This window comes from Schistocerca americana, chromosome 1, assembly GCF_021461395.2.
Source record: "Schistocerca americana isolate TAMUIC-IGC-003095 chromosome 1, iqSchAmer2.1, whole genome shotgun sequence".
Taxonomy (NCBI): Eukaryota; Metazoa; Arthropoda; class Insecta; order Orthoptera; family Acrididae; genus Schistocerca; species Schistocerca americana.
In genome coordinates, this window is record NC_060119.1 from 18,282,640 (window position 1) to 18,304,472 (window position 21,833).

At 45.5% G+C, this 21,833-nt stretch overlaps 1 protein-coding gene across 3 annotated transcripts in view; it reads right to left on the reverse strand.

The window, feature by feature from the left end:
• The window catches only part of LOC124545731 (NAD(+) hydrolase sarm1), an 875,530-nt gene extending 863,658 nt beyond the window's left edge, over positions 1-11,872 (reverse strand). For all 3 annotated transcript variants that reach the window (XM_047124683.1, XM_047124676.1, XM_047124721.1), the window contains exon 1: positions 11,702-11,872. In XM_047124683.1, coding sequence (XP_046980639.1) covers positions 11,702-11,794 — 93 coding nt within the window. In that variant the 5' untranslated portion in view covers positions 11,795-11,872. The remainder of the gene's footprint in view (positions 1-11,701) is intronic.
• Positions 11,873-21,833: the final 9,961 nt, after the last annotated feature.

Consider the following 21,833-nt stretch of genomic DNA (forward strand, 5'->3'; position numbering starts at 1 on the left):
ATTATTAGTCTCTTGTCTGCCCCACCGTACTGCTGTTTGGTGCGGTGCGGCGTAGTCAAAGTGTACAGTAGTACCGCATCTACTCCGTCGTCCGTTTTAAGATTTGTGAGCCGCATCCATATCCGACGCATAATCCCAGTACCGGTATGCAATTTATGTAAGTTGGTTACGCCGTGTCAACGTTTTGTACGTTGTGGAAGATCTTCCCCGTGCCGCGAGTGATGGTCAAGGACTGCAACGTGCACGACAACGCATGACCACGACGAAATCGTAACATATGTGTTGTATATTATTTTTTTAACTAATGTAACCACTGAGCTTAACAGTCGATTTGTGCGTTTTTTTATGTATTTTGAAAGGATCAGATTTACATAACTGGTTAATTATAACATTTACGCTTAATTATTTCTCATAATTCGTTAGGTGTCGTATGTATCGCTTGTAGGGAGGTTTATGGTGTAAAGTGTTTAAAAGGAAGGAAAATATTTTGTGATACTGCGTGCATTTTAGAGGCTACGGAGTTTGAGTGTACGTTGATGGTAATCGTATTCTATTGCATTTAATGCTGTTGTTTTAATTAAAATTATCTCATCAATATTTTATTGCCTGTAGAGATCACAGATGATGTCTAGGAAAATTTTGGTATTGCCATGTGGTATTAGAATCTTTTATTTAACCTTGCATTATGGATTTTGTATTTTTTCCTTTGCTTGAAAAGGGATTTTGAGTTTTAAGCGTAGTAAATTGATTATGAGAGCTGTTCTCTGATCTGTTATTATTCAAGAGATTAAAGAGATCAAGAGATTCAGGAACTTCCGTTAAGAAACTATATTGAGGATATTGCTGTTCATGATAACCAATATTCACTTACTATTTAAAAATCAAGTTCATAAAGTTGTAAAATGTTAAAGGTAAAAAAAAAGCTTATTAGAGAAACGGTGCCCGCCCGCACTCCCCCACAGCTTCCACGTCTTCAAGGTACTGGGCGCCGGCGGTGTCTGATGTTTTCCCCCGCCTCTTTCCCACCTAACGCCTGTGGGGCCATGTTTTCTATGTATTCATTTCATGTAAAAAACTTCATTTTCGTATCTTCAAAATACTGGAATTACTGCATCTTTTCAATAGTGTGTGTTTTTCGCGGGCGTCCCACATTAATATCAGTTTCTTCCCGCCCAACTAAAACCACCGACGTCTCGTCTGATTACAGGACCATCGAATGCCGGACACAGAGAAATTTTCTGTACACCAGTCAATTAATTCAGGAAATTCGCAAGACTGCGGAAATGTACGTAAGTTGAAGGCTCTTGCTTTCAAAGTGAATGTGCAGCGAGGCCGGAAGCTGCGGCGCCAGCGCGGGGGCGTGCTGTGCTGGAGGACGGTCTGCCAGCCCCCTGAACATCTCGGCGGGCCAGTAGTGCGCCAGCCGCGGCTACTGCGGCGCTCGGCCGCCTTCTGCTCCTCGCCGTGGCTGCCTGGCGCGTCCCTTCCAGCAGCCGCGGCTCACGGCTCGCTCCGACGCCTACTGCGCCTGCAGCGTGGGGGACTGCACTGAGGAACCGTGCTCACTCCCAACTACGCGTTCCCTTCAACTTGGCTGTCTATCTGCGTTTGGTTTCCCGCTGCTGTTGCGGTTATACTGTGGTTCTTCCTCCTTCTACGTGTGGCAGCAGCGACGTGTATCGATATCTGCACCGTGTACCAACTTTGGTCTTGTGCACATACAGGGTGTTTCAAAAATGACCGGTATATTTGAAACGGCAATAAAAACTAAACGAGCAGCGATAGAAATACACCGTTTCTTGCAATATGCTTGGGACAACAGTACATTTTCAGGCAGACAAACTTTCGAAATTACAGTAGTTACAATTTTCAACAACAGATGACGCTGCGGTCTGGGAAACTCTATAGTACGATATTTTCCACATATCCACCATGCGTAGCAATAATATGGCGTAGTCTCTGAACGAAATTACCCGAAACCTTTGACAACGTGTCTGGCGGAATGGCTTCACATGCAGATGAGATGTACTGCTTCAGCTGTTCAATTGTTTCTGGATTCCGGCGGTACACCTGGTCTTTCAAGTGTCCCCACAGAAAGAAGTCACAGAGGTTCATGTCTGGCGAGTAGGGAGGCCAATCCACGCCGCCTCCTGTATGTTTCGGATAGCCCAAAGCAATCACACGATCATCGAAATATTCATCCAGGAAATTAAAGACGTCGGCCGTGCGATGTGGCCGGGCACCATCTTGCATAAACCACGAGGTGTTCGCAGTGTCGCCTAAAGCAGTTTGTACCGCCACAAATTCACGAAGAATGTCCAGATAGCTTGATGCAGTAATCGTTTCGGATCTGAAAAATGGGCCAATGATTCCTTTGGAAGAAATGGCGGCCCAGACCAGTACTTTTTGAGGATGCAGGGACGATGGGACTGCAACATGGGGCTTTTCGGTTCCCCATATGCGCCAGTTCTGTTTATTGACGAAGCCGTCCAGGTAAAAATAAGCTTCGTCAGTAAACCAAATGCTGCCCACATGCATATCGCCGTCATCAATCCTGTGCACTATATCGTTAGCGAATGTCTCTCGTGCAGCAATGGTAGCGGCGCTGAGGGGTTGCCGCGTTTGAATTTTGTACGGATAGAGGTGTAAACTCTGGCGCATGAGACGATACGTGGACGTTGGCGTCATTTGGACTGCAGCTGCAACACGGCGAACGGAAACCCGAGGCAGCTGTCGGATCACCTGCTGCACTAGCTGCGCGTTGCCCTCTGTGGTTGCCGTACGCGGTCGCCCTACCTTACCAGCACGTTCATCCGTCACGTTCCCAGTCCGTTGAAATTTTTCAAACAGATCCTTTATTGTATCGCTTTTCGGTCCTTTGGTTACATTAAACCTCCGTTGAAAACTTCGTCTTGTTGCAACAACACTGTGTTCTAGGCGGTGGAATTCCAACACCAGAAAAATCCTCTGTTCTAAGGAATAAACCATGTTGTCTACAGCACACTTGCACGTTGTGAACAGCACACGCTTACAGCAGAAAGACGACGTACAGAATGGCGCACCCACAGACTGCGTTGTCTTCTATATCTTTCACATCACTTGCAGCGCCATCTGTTGTTGAAAATTGTAACTACTGTAGTTTCGAAAGTTTGTCCGCCTGAAAATGTACTGTTGTCCCAAGCATATTGCAACAAACGGTGTATTTCTATAGCTGCTCGTTTAGTTTTTATTGCCGTTTCAAATATACCGGTCATTTTTGAAACGCCCTGTAGTTTCCGGCTAGGATGAGTGCGCGCAGTCGGTCGGTTGGTGCGCACCGGGCAGGATGTCTCCGTGCGGCGCAGTCGGCTGGGTCCGCTGCCGGTCGCTACGCAGTGTCGGAGCGTGTGTGCAGCTGGCCGATCGCTACGAGATTCGTGCTTCACCGACTCAGGACGTTAAAGTAGAGTGGTGTCTGAAGTACCCAAGCCAGGTCCGTTCGTGTTGTGTCGTTCGTTTAGTTAGGTGGTTCGCTGTTGGGGAGCTTTTCTTGTGTGCAACACCGAGTGGTGTAGTGGTGAAATCGAGCTGCCGTGCGGTGGAATTAGCTATATTGGTTCACTACAATTCGAGTGCACCAGTGGAATTTTGTACCTTGTGACCGTTAGTGTTCTGGTTACCTGCCCTGGCCACTGACGTAAATTCAGGCAGTGTTCCTTTTTGGTGGAGTTAACTATATTACCTTATTTCAAATTCGAGTGTACCAGCGAAATTTTCTGCCTTGTCGCCGTTAGTGTTCCGGTTACCTGCCCTGTCCACTAAAGTAATTTCAGGAAGTGTCCTTTCCACAGCTGTTGTCGCTGTCCAACACAGTGTGTAGTTCTGACAGCTTAATACATATTTCACTGTGGATAATCACGTCTGTAACAGTCCGGTCTTTGAATTTTCATATACTGATTGGCGGCTGGCAAGTCGTTTGGTCGGTCATTCCGTGACTGTCTCTTGGTTGGGTTTCCGACGGATCATGTGTAGTTGCGCCCCACCACCTGTCTCTCAACTAAGTGGACGTTAATGTTTCGAGGGCGCCCCCCCCCCCCCCCTCCCTCCGAAGGCGTCAGAGTGCCACTGTCTATACTGTCCTTTTCATGGGTGTTTAATGATCTGTTGGTAATCTCTTATAGCCGATGCCTTAAAAGAAAAATTTCTTATTCTGTTTTATGTAAATCAAGGGACTTCAGCCCGTGTAAGTAAGTTTGAACTCTGGCAAGTGGATATTTTGCTGAAAGTCAATGTTGTTGTGCTATCTTTCATTTAGTGCGCTGTCAGACACTTAAAACTTGTTTAAGGTATTTTGAATTTTTGGGAAATCAATTGTGGGTCTTCAGCCGCTTAAAACCTTATTCTTAAATTTAGTTATTGTCGTTGTGCTGCTTTTTCATTTAGCGTGCTTTCGGCCACTTAAAACTTAAAGCTTAAGGTATTTTTGGAATTTTTGGAAAATCAACGGTGCGCCTTCAGCCTCTTAAAGCCTTATACTCAAAATTTCCCCTTAATCGAAAACATTGTGGCCTGCTGCCTTAAAAGATTATGGTAATATATTTTAAAGTTTTGAAATTTAATTGTGACCTTCAGCTGTTTGTATTGCACCTTATATATGTTTGTTTGTTTCTTCTATCCACTTTTGTCTTGAGGCTTCAATATATATATATATATAATTTCATTTGCAATTTTAACTGTGTATCTTCAGTCACCTGAAATTTATCTTGCAAATTTTTAAGATTTCTTGTTTGGAGGCCTTCAGCCGTGAAAGAATTGGATTTTGAAACTCGTAGTTGTAAAGGTTCGGCTATGTGCCGTTCTTGTTTAAAGGTGTTATTAAATTACAATAAATTACAATTTTGAAGTGAAACTGACCGCCACCTTATTTGGCCCTTTGCACAATCCTAATCACCTGTTCTGCCCAGTGGGTTTAGCGGGCGTATCGCATTACATCCGAGTACCGTGCTGCTGCTAAGTGTTATTAATATTCAGAAACTTATATACCTCAATCAGCATTAAAGACTATTTTGTTTCTCTCGCGAAGAGAACTCTAAGGAGGCGTCCTACGTGAGCGGACTGTTGCGACCGCGCGGATATGTCAAACAATGGCCGACGGTCACATTGTCCCACGTGAGCGCGCACGTGGCGGGCGTGCGCGGCGATCAAGTCGACGCCGTCTGCAGAGTTTTTCTGACCTTAAAATGGCTGACATTTTGATCGGTGCTGTTCAAGAACGGCGTGTCTTGTGGGACAAGAGAAATAAAAATTATCATATCCGTTTAATATTATACCGTGAATGGGAGGAAGTTGCGAAAATAATTGCTACTACAAGTAAGTACATGTGTAACATACATTTATTAAGTGGTGTTGTTTACGTTCTGTGCGCAGGATTTTGTTCAACATACAATTTAAAATTTTTCTTCATTGCCAATATAAATTATACAACAAGTAAGACCACATAAGACTTTTTAAGCCGTGTACTCTGCATTCTTTGTACAGGATTTTGTTCAAAATACAATTTAAAATTATCCCTCACTTGCACAGCTGCTCGTGACGATGCATTGTATCTCTTTAGTAAATTGTCTTGTGCTGCATTTGGTATATTTCGGCGCGGATGATGTTGTGGAATAAAGTTACAGCTTTACCAATATGTACTGCATTTTCCACACTAGTTTCGATAGGTTTGTGAAAATTCTAAATTTAGATGTTATAGAACCAAATGAACATTCCACCACCATTCTTGCCCGAGATAACCGATAGTTGTACATCTCTTTACCGTCACCTGCAGTCGTCGTTCTTTCCGGGAAAGGCCTCATTAAATACTCCTTTAGTGGGAATGCTGCATCACCTAGAAAAGCGTAGTCACTTGATACTGTATCCTGGCAAAAATTCTTCTTCAGGTGGTTTTAGTCTCCCTTTCCTATTGCATGTCAGAAGGGGCATTCATCAAACACTCCTGCGCCATTGTCTTTGCCGTAGGAGCCTACATTCACCATGACAAACCTATAATTTGCGTCGGTGACGGCTAGTACTCCAATGGAAAAGAAGTATTTGTAGCAGTAATACATGGAACCAGACTTACTGGTTTTTTTTAATGCGAATGTGTTTTGCATCTATACTTCCAAGACAGTTAGGGAATTGCCATCTGTCCCAAAAACATTGTGCCACTTTTTTAAAGTCATCTTCTGTTGGCTCAGTCATGTGCTTCATTAAGAGTGTTGTCCAGATAGCTTTACAAACCTGTGCAACGGTTGTGGAAACAGCCATTTTAGAAATTCTGAATGAAAAAGCGAGTTGGCGCAACGGTATGTGCGTGGCTAAGTACCTGCAATGATGAAAATCTGTGTTAATTTCTTGAATTTTTTTAAATTGTTTAAAAATAGGGTGTGTTCTAAATTGGATAATAGTATTTTTTTTCCTTTTTACGCATGTAATGCAATATAACCAACTTAACAAATACATCGAAGATATATCCAACTTAACAAATTACCCGTGCTTTCTGCCCTGGGAGACGGTATTCGAAGTTTCCTCACAGGCTGTCGCGAGCTGACTTGTGCCTGTCGGTTAAGACTTGTGCCTCACACCATCTCGCGAGGCCGACATCACTGACACGATCCGCACTTTCTTTCTCTCTATCCGCTCCGTGTCTGCTGGCAGTCCGACGTGATGCGCTTCCATACACGCGAGCCAGTGCTCAGCTATGTCCCGTGCATAGCCGGCCGCTGTGACCGAGCGGTTCTAGGCACTTCAGTCTGGAACCGCGCGACCGCTACGGTCGCAGGTTCGAATCGTGCCTCGGGCATGGATGGTGTGCTGTCCTTAGGTTAGTTGGGTTTAAGTAGTTCTAAGTTCTAGGGGACTGATGACCTCCGATGATAAGTCCCATAGTGCTCAGAGCCATTTGAACCATTTTTTTGTCCCGTGGAAGTGTCTTGTGTGTCATTACTTCTGTACACAAACTTCTCTCTGCCAGTATCCTAGCAACCCACACGTGACGATATGTCGTCGTTTACCCTACACACCTCTTTACTCCCATATATTGACGTAACTGACGCTAGCTGTGCCGAAGTGAAAAGGTAGCAACACGTCTTTGGATTTGCCTAACTTTGTATCTCTCTCCATTAAGTTGCCAGACTTCGTACCTTCATTACAGATCTAACTGGATACCACTGCAACTGCTAGAGCATGCAATTTCAGTTATTTGTCAAGATCCTGACACCGCCGTCAATACATTCTGAAAGTAAGATCCATTCGGTCGCGAAATGCAAGCCACGGTGAAAAACTGTTCAACCTTTGCACAGACGTGTTGGGCAGTGTCTCTAGTAAGCCTGTCGATCGCTTCACGTCGCTCTTTTCATTTATTTCTGAGGGCACAGTGAGCACATAAAAATACGTAGAAAATCTTTTCCTGCTTCAGGACGATTCTCGGCCGCACACCGCTCCTACAGGGTCTTCGGTTGGCAGTCTTTGATCACCCACCAGACTTGGCTCCCTCTGATTCTCTCCTCTGCCCACTTGAACCGCTAGCTATGAAGATAACATTTTCGCACACAGCGAGTAGCAGACCGGCTAGAGAATTATCGGAACGCAAAGGCAAATACCTGCAGTGACGAAGTTATTGCAAGGTTGGTACAGGAAGGGACGATTATGTTCAGATCGCCCAAGGTAGCGTACTGCCAGAAACACCGCGAACTTGGTTACCATATCCCACGAGGTCGCGTTTTCATTAGGAGGCATCCGTGTGCTACTGAACAGAAAACTTTCCGATAGTCTAGAAACCCCAGTTTAGACTGAATTCCGCTATCTGCAGTGCAGAAGTTATCACGCACTAACAGCACTACTTGGGGTTTGCATGGTGGATGTCTTCGTAACCCAAGCTGATTTATATGGAGAAGATGTCTTTGGTAGGTCGTAATGTTTAAAATCGGATCTCGTTTAACCGCGACAAGACGGCGAAAGCAAGTGGAACGAGTCTAGTTTTTCTAAGAGAAAGACATAAAACCTGACACTGGCGTCCACATTATATTATATTTTTTGCCACTAATGTACGGTAAGGTTTCCAGAGGCGTAAAACAACGTTTTAAGTAATGGAACTCTTCAGCCGTTTCTTCTGGTGCTAACTTTGTTTCACGTGGCAAGGTTCTACACGCAATGAAAGCTACGACACGCTGCCCAAACTCTTTGGCATGTCTCACAAACAACCGCGTGAGCTTACCTCCGCGTGCCATGCGAGGCAGGAGAGAACCCTAAAGGAACGAGCGCGGTAAAATTGTCCCGCAGACCAAAGCGTCAGATTTCGATAACGCAGGGAGCGACTTTCAGCCCGCATATCACACGTTCCCCTTAAGCCCTGCGCCTTGCCGATCACATTCGTCAGACTGCTTGTGTCTGGTCTGCAGTGCAAGCAAATTTAATTTTATTAAAAATATCACTGGGCCACAACGGGGAGAAATAAATGCGAAAGCAAAGACTTTCCTACTTGAGCCAGTTGTCCGAAACGCTAATCACGACCTACTCAGGTGCTCAGTGAAGATCAACAGCACTGTCTCCCTGGTAATATATTCAGAACTTAAGTTCTATCGTACACAGACTACAGTCTGAGCGTACGCTGCGTAATATACTCTCTTATTCTACAAGTAAATGCTCTCGCCCGTATACAGCTGCAGAAGCACCTCCATTAGATAGCACTACGGGAACGATCGCGCAGACAGACGTGCGAACTAAGCTAATTCAAATGTTAAAAGGTTGGAGTAAACAGTCGGAACAACGTAATTATAAGTTTTTAACTTTGCTCTTTTATTAATATGGTGCTGAATAAATCACAAAACAAGAGTAATTACGACACATCAGTCAAAGCGTGAGTCAAGTGTACGTCGAGTGAACCCCTCCCGTGATATCTGAACGAACAGAGGGCCGGAATGGTGCTAGACATCATAGGTGTTTATTAACTCAGTTCCTATTCCTTACACTTAGTTTCATACAGCAACGATTCTAAGATGTTTGAAATCTTTGCCCAACTATCTACTTTCCAAAATAAAATTTACGCTTACATTACAGGACTCAAATGATTGATCTTTTTCAACGTCTGCAAAATGAGTCTACAAATCGAAGGGTTCTTAAAGAAATCCACCTATCTTCACCATTTGTGTTTATATACAGTGTGTAAAAATACTATGCGTGTGAAAGTATAGAGTGTCCCGAGGAGATGAAAGGAAGTCTGCGACGCTGGGGTTCCGTTTAGGTTGTGGCGTGGCGCTAGTGATGTTCAGAGACTGTATACATACTGTCGCGTGTTGAATGTTGCCCCAGAGATGCTGCCGAGAGCGTAGTCCATTTACAATAACCCACTACTGGCATCTGTGCGCTACCGATTGTCCAGCATGTTCACAGAAATTAGTTGTTTCACGAGTAATGGCTGCTGCTGCAGTCAAATGGGCGATCAGCTCTTCTCGAGTGTCTAACGGCGTCTCGTGCACATAACACTGTGTAAGTGTTCCCCGCCGTCAACGGCGAAGTTGGCAAGTCACCATCAAGCTGCTAGCGGGACATTCTCCTGCATTCCCGACAGTACTTCACGAAGAAGTACACGGTATCTTCTTCCACCGAGTGTGTTTAGCAGAAGATGCGTCCGGTAAGTCTCTGCTGACGGTGGAATTCACAAATTGGCTATTGTGTTTGAACGTTGCCCTGAGCCAAGTCCGGCGCCAGACCCTTCGAGGACCCTTGGCGGGGAAACGTGCGGTACACCTGTGACTTTTTACTATATCATATAAGAAAAAGCTTCCTGTTATTTCCTCTAAACTAAATAACATTTTGCATAAGCAGCTTTTGTACACCATGTATTGTCGCGTAAGATGTAGCACCTGCTTTATCGGCCGAGATGTTGTCCTCTCATGCCGCACTATAACGTACGGTACGAAATATCGATTCTTCAGACTAGTGCGACGAGCGACAAGAAATCAACGGCCACGGCGGTCGTGCCTCACTAGGACACTGCGTGCGCGGTGAATACAGACGGGCCGACGTCGAGTCCTGTGCTGTTGGTGATTAGAAGTCAATCGCACACAGGATGATATGGAACATTCAATCTGTAAATGAATATAGTCGATAAATATATGTTACGGTGTACTACGTGTCTGTACACGTATAATACCCAATACGTTTATTAACCAAAGTTGTTTTCTCATCTTCTGTCTAGATGGTACTTAGATACTTGCACAAATACTCAGTTCTGTATCCGAACCCTTTTAAACAATTCTTACATGATATACAAAAGAAAATTGTATTATTAATTTAGATACAAGCATACATATGGGGTGAATGAGGGTATACGAACCGTGTACAAACGGCGTTTTACCAATTCTTACTGGGTTACATGTAGGACTTCTGTAGCACAGTACATGTGTGTGTCCTCTGTTACTCGCTTCAGTGTAGTGTGTATGGGACGATTGTTTTATGTCGGCATCTTTGTTTCGTTGAAGCTGTAACTTCGTACGAATTAAACTAATGGTACGGCCTGCGTTGTCAGAATCAAAGTGCAATATAACATTTGGGGTGTTGAGATGGCTGTATTTTCACGCTCTAAAAGTAGTTTAAGAAAAACGAGATATTCAAAGCACGAGTTTTTGTTTAAATGGCACGATATACATACTAATTGCATCGGAGGCCCTAAAAATAGGACTCGTTATCGGCGTTGAAACTATTCGTAAAAGTATCCGAGAAAAGTGTCGAAGTAGGAATGGGCCCCTCTTTGCTGTTTTTCCCTTAGACCCGGCGCTGTGTGCGTGTCGAAGGCTACTCGGTACAGTCGCAGCAGCGCCTTTCTCCTCTGCTATACCACTCTCGCGACTACCTGTGGCCCTGTGTACCCGTCCTTACGTCACGACGGCTGCGCGAGACACACGACGACGGGAGCAGAACTGTCGCAAGCGTAGCACTTCGCTACGTTTACCCACCAAAGTCTCGCGATACCGAGGTCGCAGTTCATTGAGAGACTCCCGTCACAGTTTCCCGAACACCGCTGTTATACTTGTACGGGTGACTCGTTACGACCTCAGGAGTGCTTCTCTTAATCTGGTGGACGTCTGTTCCCGAGTCTACTCGTCTACTCGACAGAGACTCCAAACACTGCAGCTAGTTGCAGTGGCGTCTAGTACGCCATTTGTTTTACAGCTGCACTCGGCTTTCCCAGAAGCGTTGGAATAAATTACGCGTTACATTCGCTCGCCACGTTAAACGTCTACTGGTTGACGGCATTTCGTGTTCCTCCTTACGTATGTAATGGACGTTACGTGCTGCATAGGTCGGTTATTAATCGTGTAGCGGTACGGTATTGGGTTCCTTCTCTCGCTTGGAGGTATGCCGTTGCACTCATTCGCTGCCTAAAGGAGCCTCGAGTTCGAAACCTGCTGGCGGAGGAAACTACGTACCGGACGGCAGCGTCGCGTCCAGAGGCGAGCGCTCTCGCAGAGCGGCGCCGCCCTCCGCTCGTGGCGCTGTCGGCGAGCACCGGAACAGCTCGCACTCCGCTTCCGACTGCAAAGTAGTATCCCGTGGTGTGGGGTAAAGCTGCTGGCGTTGTTGTTGACGAATCGTGCCACTCGGTACGTGCATTTCCCGCGGACCGAAGTCGTGTCAGGTGCTTCCGCGGCAGTCGGGAACACAGAGAGAGTGTGGTCCTTACCGTGAAGCGGGGAGGCGGCGCCCGGAAGGACTCATCGGAGACGGTGAGGCTGCGGCGGAACTGCTTGGCGTGCCGCTGCGGCACGCCGTGCATCGTGTCACTGCACTGCACCGCACTGCACTCGCGCGCTCGCTCGCTCCGCCACTGTGGCCGCTGCGGCCTCCGGCTGGCGCTGGCGGCCGACTGGCGGGCGGGCGCGGCCGCCGCACACAGCACGCGCTGCCAACCGCACCCCGACAAACTCACCGCGCCGCCGCGGCCGGCCGGCTGCCTCCAGCTGTGCACTGCAGTTTGCCTCGCGTCGGCTGGGTCGCGAGGTCAGTGCTCGCCCGAAGCCCGCAACTCTGAGACTTCATTTCGAGTCGCTCCCGTGCCTCTTTCGCCGGACGAATCTCGGGGTTTCTCCAGAGTTGTACGTCTACCGCAGCCGAGAATTTATTACTGAGACAGCGACCGAAAATGGTGAAGACGTATCCGCGTGACGGGCGAGCGCACCGACGGGAGCAGCTGTGTGTGAGCTGCTGATCTCGCTCGCCGCGGACGCGGAGATTGGGAAGGAGGAAGTGGACAGAGAGAGCAAGGAGAAGGTCGCGAACGGAGGAGGGGCAGCAGGTGGCGGACAGGGAAAAGAGGTCAGGACATTTACTCCTGTACGATTCACACGCATATTCGGCAACTGCAGAGCACTGGGACGTTACCGCACGTTTAACACGAGTCGTACATAGCTTACTCTTCCGGGATCATCGCTTAATCGTTAAATCCTTTATACAACGATCGACTGAAATGAGCGACAGAAATGCAATTGAAGATGGATGAATAGTTTTGAGAGACAAAACACTGAATGTAGCAAAAGACCTTTCGAGGAAATGTCCAGGCCTAGCACAAGTCATTCCAAAATATATGAGACAGTAAATATGAATAATGAGGAAAGGAAAAATGGAGACATAGCAAATGAAGCGAGCAAAAGGAAACATAGTTGTCTAAATATGAAACTGACAGAGAGTGGAAAATTGAAAAGTAGGATCGGATAGACCAGATATACAATGAACATAGAAATGTAGAAGCCGACTACAGGAAAATTAAAGTAAACTTTGAAGAAAAGAGGTGTCTTTCAATTTCTAGTGCTCAGACTGCAGACTGCAAACCGGTAGTAAGCGAAAAAGCGAAGGGTGACAGATGGAAGGACTATACGTAAACGGTTCTGTCAGCAGTCGTCTCCTCAGTCTAAATGCCGACCTTCAGTTGCTTCGAGTGTTCCGCCAAAGAGATCCCTGCATTCGGTGTATGCCATGTGGTAGGGAAGAAACGAAGTGTCGTTAACGGGAAAGATACGAGTCTACGCCTACAAGAAACTACGTCATCGGAAGTACGTGGAAATTCGTCAAATCGAAGGTCCTAATCGGGGGACAAACCTTCTGAACGCAGCTGACACCGTTTACTCGTTTTGTTTGAGTAATCAGTAGTTAGTCGTGCAGTCATCAACACACGTACACTTCAAACATAAATAATGCAAATCACACACACACACACACACAGGTATGCACACAAATTTTATAACATGTTTACGAACGCTGGAGTAAAAAGTACAAAAAGTTGCTGCACATTAAAAGGTGATGCGCGCTTCAATTAAAATGGCTAATGAGTTGCCTTACTCCAAAGCATTTAAGCATGGAATTTGGCAGACGGCATCGAATGTTGACAATGTTTTCGTAGTTGGCCTGTAATACTATACATGTTCAGGCAGCCGAGGAGGATGTTACGCGCATCCACTTCTCTCCGCAGTCGCGTAACAGCGGCGACAGCGAGCCATTGTGAAGCAGCAGCCGTGCTTGGACGTGAGTCGTGTTGCAGTGCTCTCGTATCTGCTGATAGAACTTAGTCACCAGTGCCAGGTTAATTACGGCGTAACTTCTACCTTTGTAGCCGGTTGTCTATAACCAGTCACGACGACTCAGCTGCCCTCAGCTGGTATCACTATAGATACCAGCTGAGGGCTACTCATTCGTCGTCACGAAGATGTGGGGCGCTGACTGGTAATCCGTGCAGTTTCATTTCAAAAAATGCAGCAGAGCGCTTTCAGCCAACACATCTTAACATCGTGATTACAAGTTGCCAGCTTCAGTACGTTGTGACCACTGCCCATCATGAAACTGAAAGTCACTTGTCGCCACTGCCACACGACACTGCAAGGAAAGCTTAGAGGAATAGAGACGAATTCCTCTAGTGAAGATATGGGTCGCATGTAGGGAGATCCTCTGAGATGAGGATTTTAACAAAATGCAGATTCGTCTCGGCGGACCTATGTGTCTCGGAACGGCCAAGCTGGTCCGCTGCTGGCGTGTTGCTGTCTGGGAGGACCACGAAACCACGGCTGGGAGGCAACACCACATCAGATGGAGAAATCGAAGGCCTGTCCACTCTTTGAAGTAGGGCATGCGGAAATATGTGGTAGATAGGACGACAGGGAGCACTGTCGGTGCAGGCGCAAGTGTTTCTGGCCACATCGTTCAGCGTACATTGTCGGACGTGGGGTTTCACAGCCACGTCCAGACACCGACATCGTAAGTGACGACTGAAGTGGGCGCAGGATCGCTGCCATTGGATTACGGACCGTGGGAAACGTGTTACCTAGTCGGATGAATCAACTTTCTCGTTACACCAGGCCGACGGTTCGCAAGTAGCGTGTTTATATGTCGGCAGCGCTGTAGACGCTGGCAGCGCTCTGCGCCCTCTGTGGTTGGACGGACTGGCGGTTAGCTGTCAGCCAGCGGACGGCGACAGCTTGGACAGGTGTCCTTCGTGTTGGTAGGACATGCGTTGGAAAATGATGATGGATGTAGTTGGTAATGTATGGGTAGTGGAATTTTTGACGACTATATCACTCCTGGAACTCGATGTCACATGAATAAGGTAAAATACATTGTTTGCTCTTCAACAAATTTTTTTTTTTTTTTGCTAACCATATGCATCCCAGTAGTTATAGCCTATAGTAATTAGAATCCTTTTATTTAGCTGGGTGTAGTTGCTGCTTGCTGTCATTGCTGTAGTTCGTGTTATGAAGACTTTTTGTGAGGTAAGTGGCTTATGAAAACTATGGGTTATTGTTAGGATTTCTTCCAATTTAGGACCATTCTTTTGTATTAATTATTTGAAGTTATGTTGTCATTTTAGAGCAGTCAGATTGGGTTGCGTTTATGTATTCTTAGTAACACATGAATAGGTCAATTTTAAGTTGTCTTTGTCAGGGAAAATTCTGTAGGTCAGTAATAAAATGATAAAAATAAGTAACGAGACAGTAGGTTCATTTTCAGTCAGCAGTTTAAGTAAACGATAAGAAGTTTCACGTACTCAGTTATTTCAGTGGACGTAAACAAAGAAGTTTCAGGTTATGTCTGAATTTGCTGTCACGCAGCCGAACGGCCGCTCGGAACACGCACTGCGCCACGGACGGAGGCCGATGAGGACCGCACTATGTTACGGGCGACATTCACCTGGCCTTCCATAGGACCTTTGGTACTAACCGAATGCACCGTGACCGCTGCCTGTTGCTACTAACAAACTGAAAGTAGTGTAAATTAAAATGTCAGTGGTGTTAAAATTTTCCACACCGACACTTGTTTGTCCCAGTCAAGCTGCGTAGCTGGTACGTACGATGCTGTTATGTTTGCTTACAGTGTGCTTGTGTGTTCCTTGAGTGCAGTGCGACTCGATAGTCAATTAACGTATGACAGTCCAATCACAAGGTCGTCAGTGGGTGAGTAGACGATAGGAGTTACCAATGCAGAACAAGCCGACACGCTCACGGTGTATGGTAGGTGCAGGGAGACTGCAGTTCGTTCTTGTATGGTGTATGCGGCAACATATCCCATCAGACGTCAACCATCTCGGCAATTATTTATCAACCTCTTGAACCAGTTACGTGAAAGTATAACACCTACATAACCTAACAGAAGGAATCCAGCGACAGCAAAAGAGTGGGAAATTTTTATTCTTGTTGCTGTTGCAGTTGATCCGCACATTAGCTCCCGCGCAATCACATGAGAAAGTGGCGTCAGTCGTGCATCGCCATAGTTTCCATCTCATTCCATCTCTCTCCATCAACAGCTGCATCGAAACGATTATGATGGTTAAAATGGCTCTGAGCACTATGGGACTTAACATCTGAGGTCATCAGTCCCCTAGAACTTAGAACTACTTAAACCTAACTAACCTAAGGACATCACACACATCCATGCCCGAGGCAGGATTCGAACCTGTGACCGTAGCGGTCGCGCGGTTCCAGACTGTGGCGCCTATAACCGCTCGGCCACTCCGGCCGGCAAACGATTATGACGATCGTGTTAACTCCTATACGTGGGCGTTAGACAGGATGGTCTAGATGTATCGCGTATCTTTTTTAATTACAGAGCCACATTTAGCGATCGTGGCCAGCCAGGTAAACCCCCGAAATACGCACTGCTAGTCTGTTGATAATGCCCGTTGGCTTCGCCACGCCAAATGTCAGAATCCGTGAAGTGTAAACGTGTGGGATAGTGAACCATCACCTCACAGACCCAGCCACTGAACGTGCACAAGTTTAGCACCCTCCTAAAGATGATCTTCCACTGCAAACCGGTAGCAACTGTAGTATCAACTTGATGGCTGTCCAGCCTGTACTGACCTAAGTACTACGGCATCTCTTCCCGAATCGCTGGATCGTACGCAGAGGACCTGTACCTCGGCTGACCTCTTCTCCCGATTTGACGGCAGGTGACTCAAGTTCCTCTCTGTCCATCTGTGCCCAAGAAACTGTGACATCCTCTAGCTGCTGACTTGACGGGTCCACTCCTGTCAACATGGCACAGTTTTCGTTACGTTCTGGTAGTAGTAGAACTCATGTTAAAGCTACTGTGTGGTGAAGACCATATCCATGGCAACGAGCAAAGATTTCATCAAGCAAGTCGGCTGCATTGATAAGATCATCACCAATGACCGCCCGCGATTAAAATCTGAATATTGAAGAGCAAAGGATACAGTCTGTATGTCCAATTGCACCACCTGAGTTGGTAGCCTGCAGAACACGTGTGTGTATGTGTGTGTGTGTGTGTGTGTGTGTGTGTGTGCATCGACTCCCGATTTGTCTTTGTACGTGCTTAGTGACTGTTGGGTATCGTTCAGGTCTTTGTGCAAGTGTTTGTCAGGTTGTGTGTGTGGTTGGCGTTATTTCCACTGACGACTGTTTTAGATGTTGTCGGCATTCTGCGGAGTCGGTCAGTTGTTGCGAACCAGGGAAGTTATCTCCGCGTGGTGCAGTCGACTAGGGTCAGCTGGCGGTTCCTGTGCAGTGTCGGAGCGTGTGTGGAGCTGTCCGATCGCTACGAGCTTCGTGGTTCACCGACCCAGGACGTCAAAGTTGAGTAGTGGTTTCAACTACCCGAGCCACGTCCATTCATGTTGTGTGGTTCGTTTCGGTGGTTCGCTGTTGGGGAGGTTTTCCTGTGAGCAACACCGAGTGTTTCTGTTGCTGAAATTTAGCCGCCATGCGTTTCAATTAACTATACTGGTTGACTACAATTCGAGTGCACCAGTGGAATTTTCTGCCTTGCGGCCGTTAGTGTTCCGGTTACCTGCCCTGACCACTGACGTATATTCAGGCAGTGTTCCTTTTGGGTGAAATTAACTATATTACTGTATTTCAGATTCAAGTGTTCTGGTTACCTGCCTTGGCCACTAACGTAATTTCAGGCAGCGTCCTTTCCTCACCTGTTGTCGCTGTCCAACATGATGTGTAGTTTTGACAGCTAATACATACTTCATGGTGGCTTATCACGTTCGTAACCTTTTGTGTTTGAGTTCTCATGTACCAATTGGTGGCAAGCAAGTCGTTGTGTCGGTCGGTCCATGGCTGTCCCCTGGTTGGGTTCCGACGGATCAAGTGTAGCTGGGCTCACCACCTGTCTCACCTAGGTGAACGAGGGCAGACCGACCTCCCTAGAGGCTTCTGAGTGACGTTTTCTTTATTGCCCTGCTCACAGGTGTTTAATTGTCTGTTTATAATCTATCATAGCCAATGATTTAAAGATTCTTGTTTTTACTGGACTTTACGTATTTTTTTAATTTTGGAAAATGAATTGTGCGCCTTAAGCCGCTTAAAACCTTATCCTTGAAATTACCCCTTAAGCAAAAACATTGCGGCCTTCTACCTTAAAAGATTATGGTAATATATTTTAAAATTTTCAACTTTAATTGTGGCCCTCAGCCGCTAGTATTGCACCTTGCATATGTTTGTTCTGTCTACTTTTCCCTTAAGGCTTTCCAGCCATGCTGTGATACCATACATATTTTAATTATTTTATTTGCTATTATAACTGCATTTTGTTTGATCGACTTTTAAGACTTCTTGTTTGGAGGCCCTCAGCCATGAAATAATTACCTTTTGAAACTCGTAGCTCTAAAGGTTCGGCTATGTGCCGTTTTGGTTTAAAGGTGTTATTAAATTATAATAAATTACAATTTTGAGTGAACCTGACTGACACTTTATTTGGGCCTTTCCACAATCCTAATCACCTGTTCTGCCCTGCGGGTTTAGCGGGCGTCCTACACATTCCATCTGAGTCTCTAAAAATCATTTGGGTAAGTAGTAACAAAACTGTTCACGTTGGTATATAGTATGTATGAGACTGGTGATATACCATCAGACTCTCGGAGAGACATCATCGACACAATTCCGTAAACTACAAGAGCCAACAAGTGGGATAATTATAGCACGATCAGCTTAACTGCTAATGCATCCAAGTTGCTCACAAGAACAATATATAGAAGTGGCTTTAGAAGGGTAATGGCATCAGAGAGATGGTTGTGATGTTGCAGCTGATAGTAGAAGCAAGACTGGAAAAAAAGCCGGCCGGTGTGACCGTGCGGATCTAGGCGCTTCAGTCTGGAATCGCGTGACCGCTACGGTCGCAGATTCGAATCCTGCTTCGGGCATAGATGTGTGTAATGTCCTTAGGTTAGTTAGGTTTAATTAATTCTAAGTTCTAGGCGACTGATGACATCAGAAGTTAAGTCGCATAGTGCTGAGAGCCATTTGAACCTGGAAAAAAAAAAAACAAAGAAACCTTCAGAGTATTTGTTGAACTGAAAAATTCATTCGACAGTGTCAAATGATGAAAGGTTTTCGAAATACTGGTGAGAGTAAGAATCAGCTATAGAGAAAGACGGGTAACACGCAATAAATGTAACTAAGAGGGAAGACCGCGCACAAAGTGCTCAGAGTGAAAAGGGTGTTAGACAGGGGTGTAATCTTTCTCTCCTTCTGTTTTGTCTATACATCGGAGAAGCAATGACACCACTAAACGAAAAGTTTAAGAGTGGGATTAAAATTGAAGGTAAAAGGATACCAGTGATAAGATCCGCTGATGACTTTACAATCCGCAGTGAGTATGAAGAAGAATGTTGTATGGAATGAGCAGTCTAAAATATGGACTGAGAGTAAATAGAAGAAAGAAGAAAATAATGGTAAGTAGCAGAAATGAGAAAAGCGAGAAATTTAATATCAAAATTGGAGATTACGAAGTAGATGAAGATAAGGAATTCAGCTAACTAGGCAGCAAAATTGCCAATGAAGGACGGAGCAAAGAGAGCATAAAAAGCAGATTTGCACTGGCAAGAAGGGCGTTCCTGGCCAAGAGAAGCCTACTAGTAACAAAGATAGGCCTAACTTGAGGAAAAAATTTCTAGAATGAACGTTTGGTGCCCAGCATTGTGCGATAGTGAAGCATGGACTGTGGGAACACCGGAACAGAAAAGAATCGAGACATTTCAGATGTGGTAGTACAGACGAATGTAGAAAATTTGGTGGACTGATAAGATAACGAATGAGGAGGTTCTATGCAGAATCAAAGATGACGGGAATACATGGAAAACATTGACAAGAAGAAGGGCCGGGATGGTAGGAATCAGTTAAGACATCAGGGAATAACTTTCATGGTACTAGCGGGAGCTGTAGAGGGTGAAAACTACAGAAGAAGATTCGAATACATTCAGCAAATATTTGAAAACATAGGTTGCAAATGTGACTCTAAGAAGAAAGGTTAGCACATGAGAGAAATTCATTATAGGCTGCATCAAGTCAGAGACTCAAAATAAATAAATAAAATAAAAATAAAAAACATAGAAACAAACTTAATGTTATACAAAGAATAACATCGTGAGGAACTCTGCTCGACTTCACCTGCGATTGTTAGAGCGAGAGTGATTGATAGACATAACGTGCGTTGCGAAAAAGTTTTATTTTTATGTTGCGAGATTTTTGTTAACAGACATAGTACACAGCATTGGAAGCAGTTTACAGAGACGAATAGAGTGGGAAGAAGAAATACACAGTGATATCGCTCAGATACAAATTATGGTACCACTAACTGCTCAAACCACAGATCATTTACAATAATCATGAGTGTTGACAAAATTATGCAATATTTGTGGTTTACTATCATGATATATGTAACTAACTGGACTTGGCGAGCTTGAAGCTAATTAAGGTTAGCTGGTCTTAAGACATGGCATGATCTACGTTAATACTAATCATCTAACGAATATCACTGACCTTGTTCTAATATTAACATTTTCAGAATAAACATTCATACTGCCAACGTCAATAATGACTGTGTTCCTACAAAAGCCACTTACGGTCATCTGCACCAGACCTACACTACGTAAGGTGACGTGCGACAACGCTAGCAACAAGAAAACGAACGTTTTACTATTCTATGTCATCAGATTACTTCTTATGTAAATCTGTAAGATGTAATGCTATCGTCGAGAGATATTTATATGTTGTGTTGAAATGTTGTTGTTGCTGTTGTGGGCCGGCCGCTGTCGCCGAGCGGTTCCAAACGCTTCAGTTCAAAAAAATGGTTCAAATGGCTCTGAGCACTATGGGACTCAACTGCTGAGGTCATTAGTCCCCTAGAACTTAGAAATAGTTAAACCTAACTAACCTAAGGACATCACAAACATCCATGCCCGAGGCAGGATTCGAACCTGCGACCGTAGCGAAAACGCTTCAGTTCGGAACCGCGTTGCTGCTACGGTTGCAGGTTATAATCCTGCCTCGGGCATGGATGTTTGTGATGTCCTTAGTCTGTTTAAGTAGTTCCACGTCTAGGAAACTGATGATCTCAGATGTTAAGTCCCATAGTGCCTAGCGCCATTTGTTGTTGTGTTCTTCAGTCCAGAGACTGGTTTGATGCAGCTCTCAATGCTACTCTATCCTGTGCAAGCTTCTTCATCTCCAAGTGACTACTGCAACCTACATCCTTCCGCATCTGTTTAATATGTTCATCTCTTGGTCTCCCCCAACGATTTTTACTTTCCACGCTACCCTCCAATACTAAACTCTCTTGTCCTAGGGGAAATTGCCCCTAAAGGCGGAAGAATCAGCAATGATCAACGACATGAGGATGCAGAGGCCAATGGAAACCACTGCATTAAAGACACGTAACGTGTATCCACAGGACATGTGGCCCGTAATTGAATAAGTGTCATGATGATCTCTCCATTGGCAAAAGATTCCGGAATAGCCCCCATTCGGATCTCCGGGAGGGGACAGCCAAGGGGGAGGTTACCATGAGAAAAAGATAGAATAATCAACGAAAGGATAACGTTCTACGAGTCGGAGCGTGGAGCCGGCCGCGGTGGTCTCGCGGTTAAGGCGCTCAGTCCGGAACCGCGCGACTGCTACGGTCGCAGGTTCGAATTGTGCATCGGGCATGGATGTGTGTGATGTCCTTAGGTTAGTTAGGTTTAACTAGTTCTAAGTTCTAGGGGACTGATGACCACAGATGTGAAGTCCCATAGTGCTCAGAGCCATTTTTTTCGGGGCGTGGAATGTCAGAAGCTTGAACGTGGTAGGGAAACTAGAAAATCTGAAAAGGGAAATGCAAAGGCTCAATCTAGATATAGTAGGGGTCAGTGAAGTGAAGTGGAAGGAAGACAAGGATTTCTGGTCAGATGAGTATAGGGTAATATCAGCAGCAGCAGAAAATGGTATAGCCGTTATGAATAGGAAGGTAGGGCAGAGGGTGTGTTACTGCGAACAGTTCAGTGACCGGGTTGTTCTAATCAGAATCGACAGCAGACCAACACCGACAAC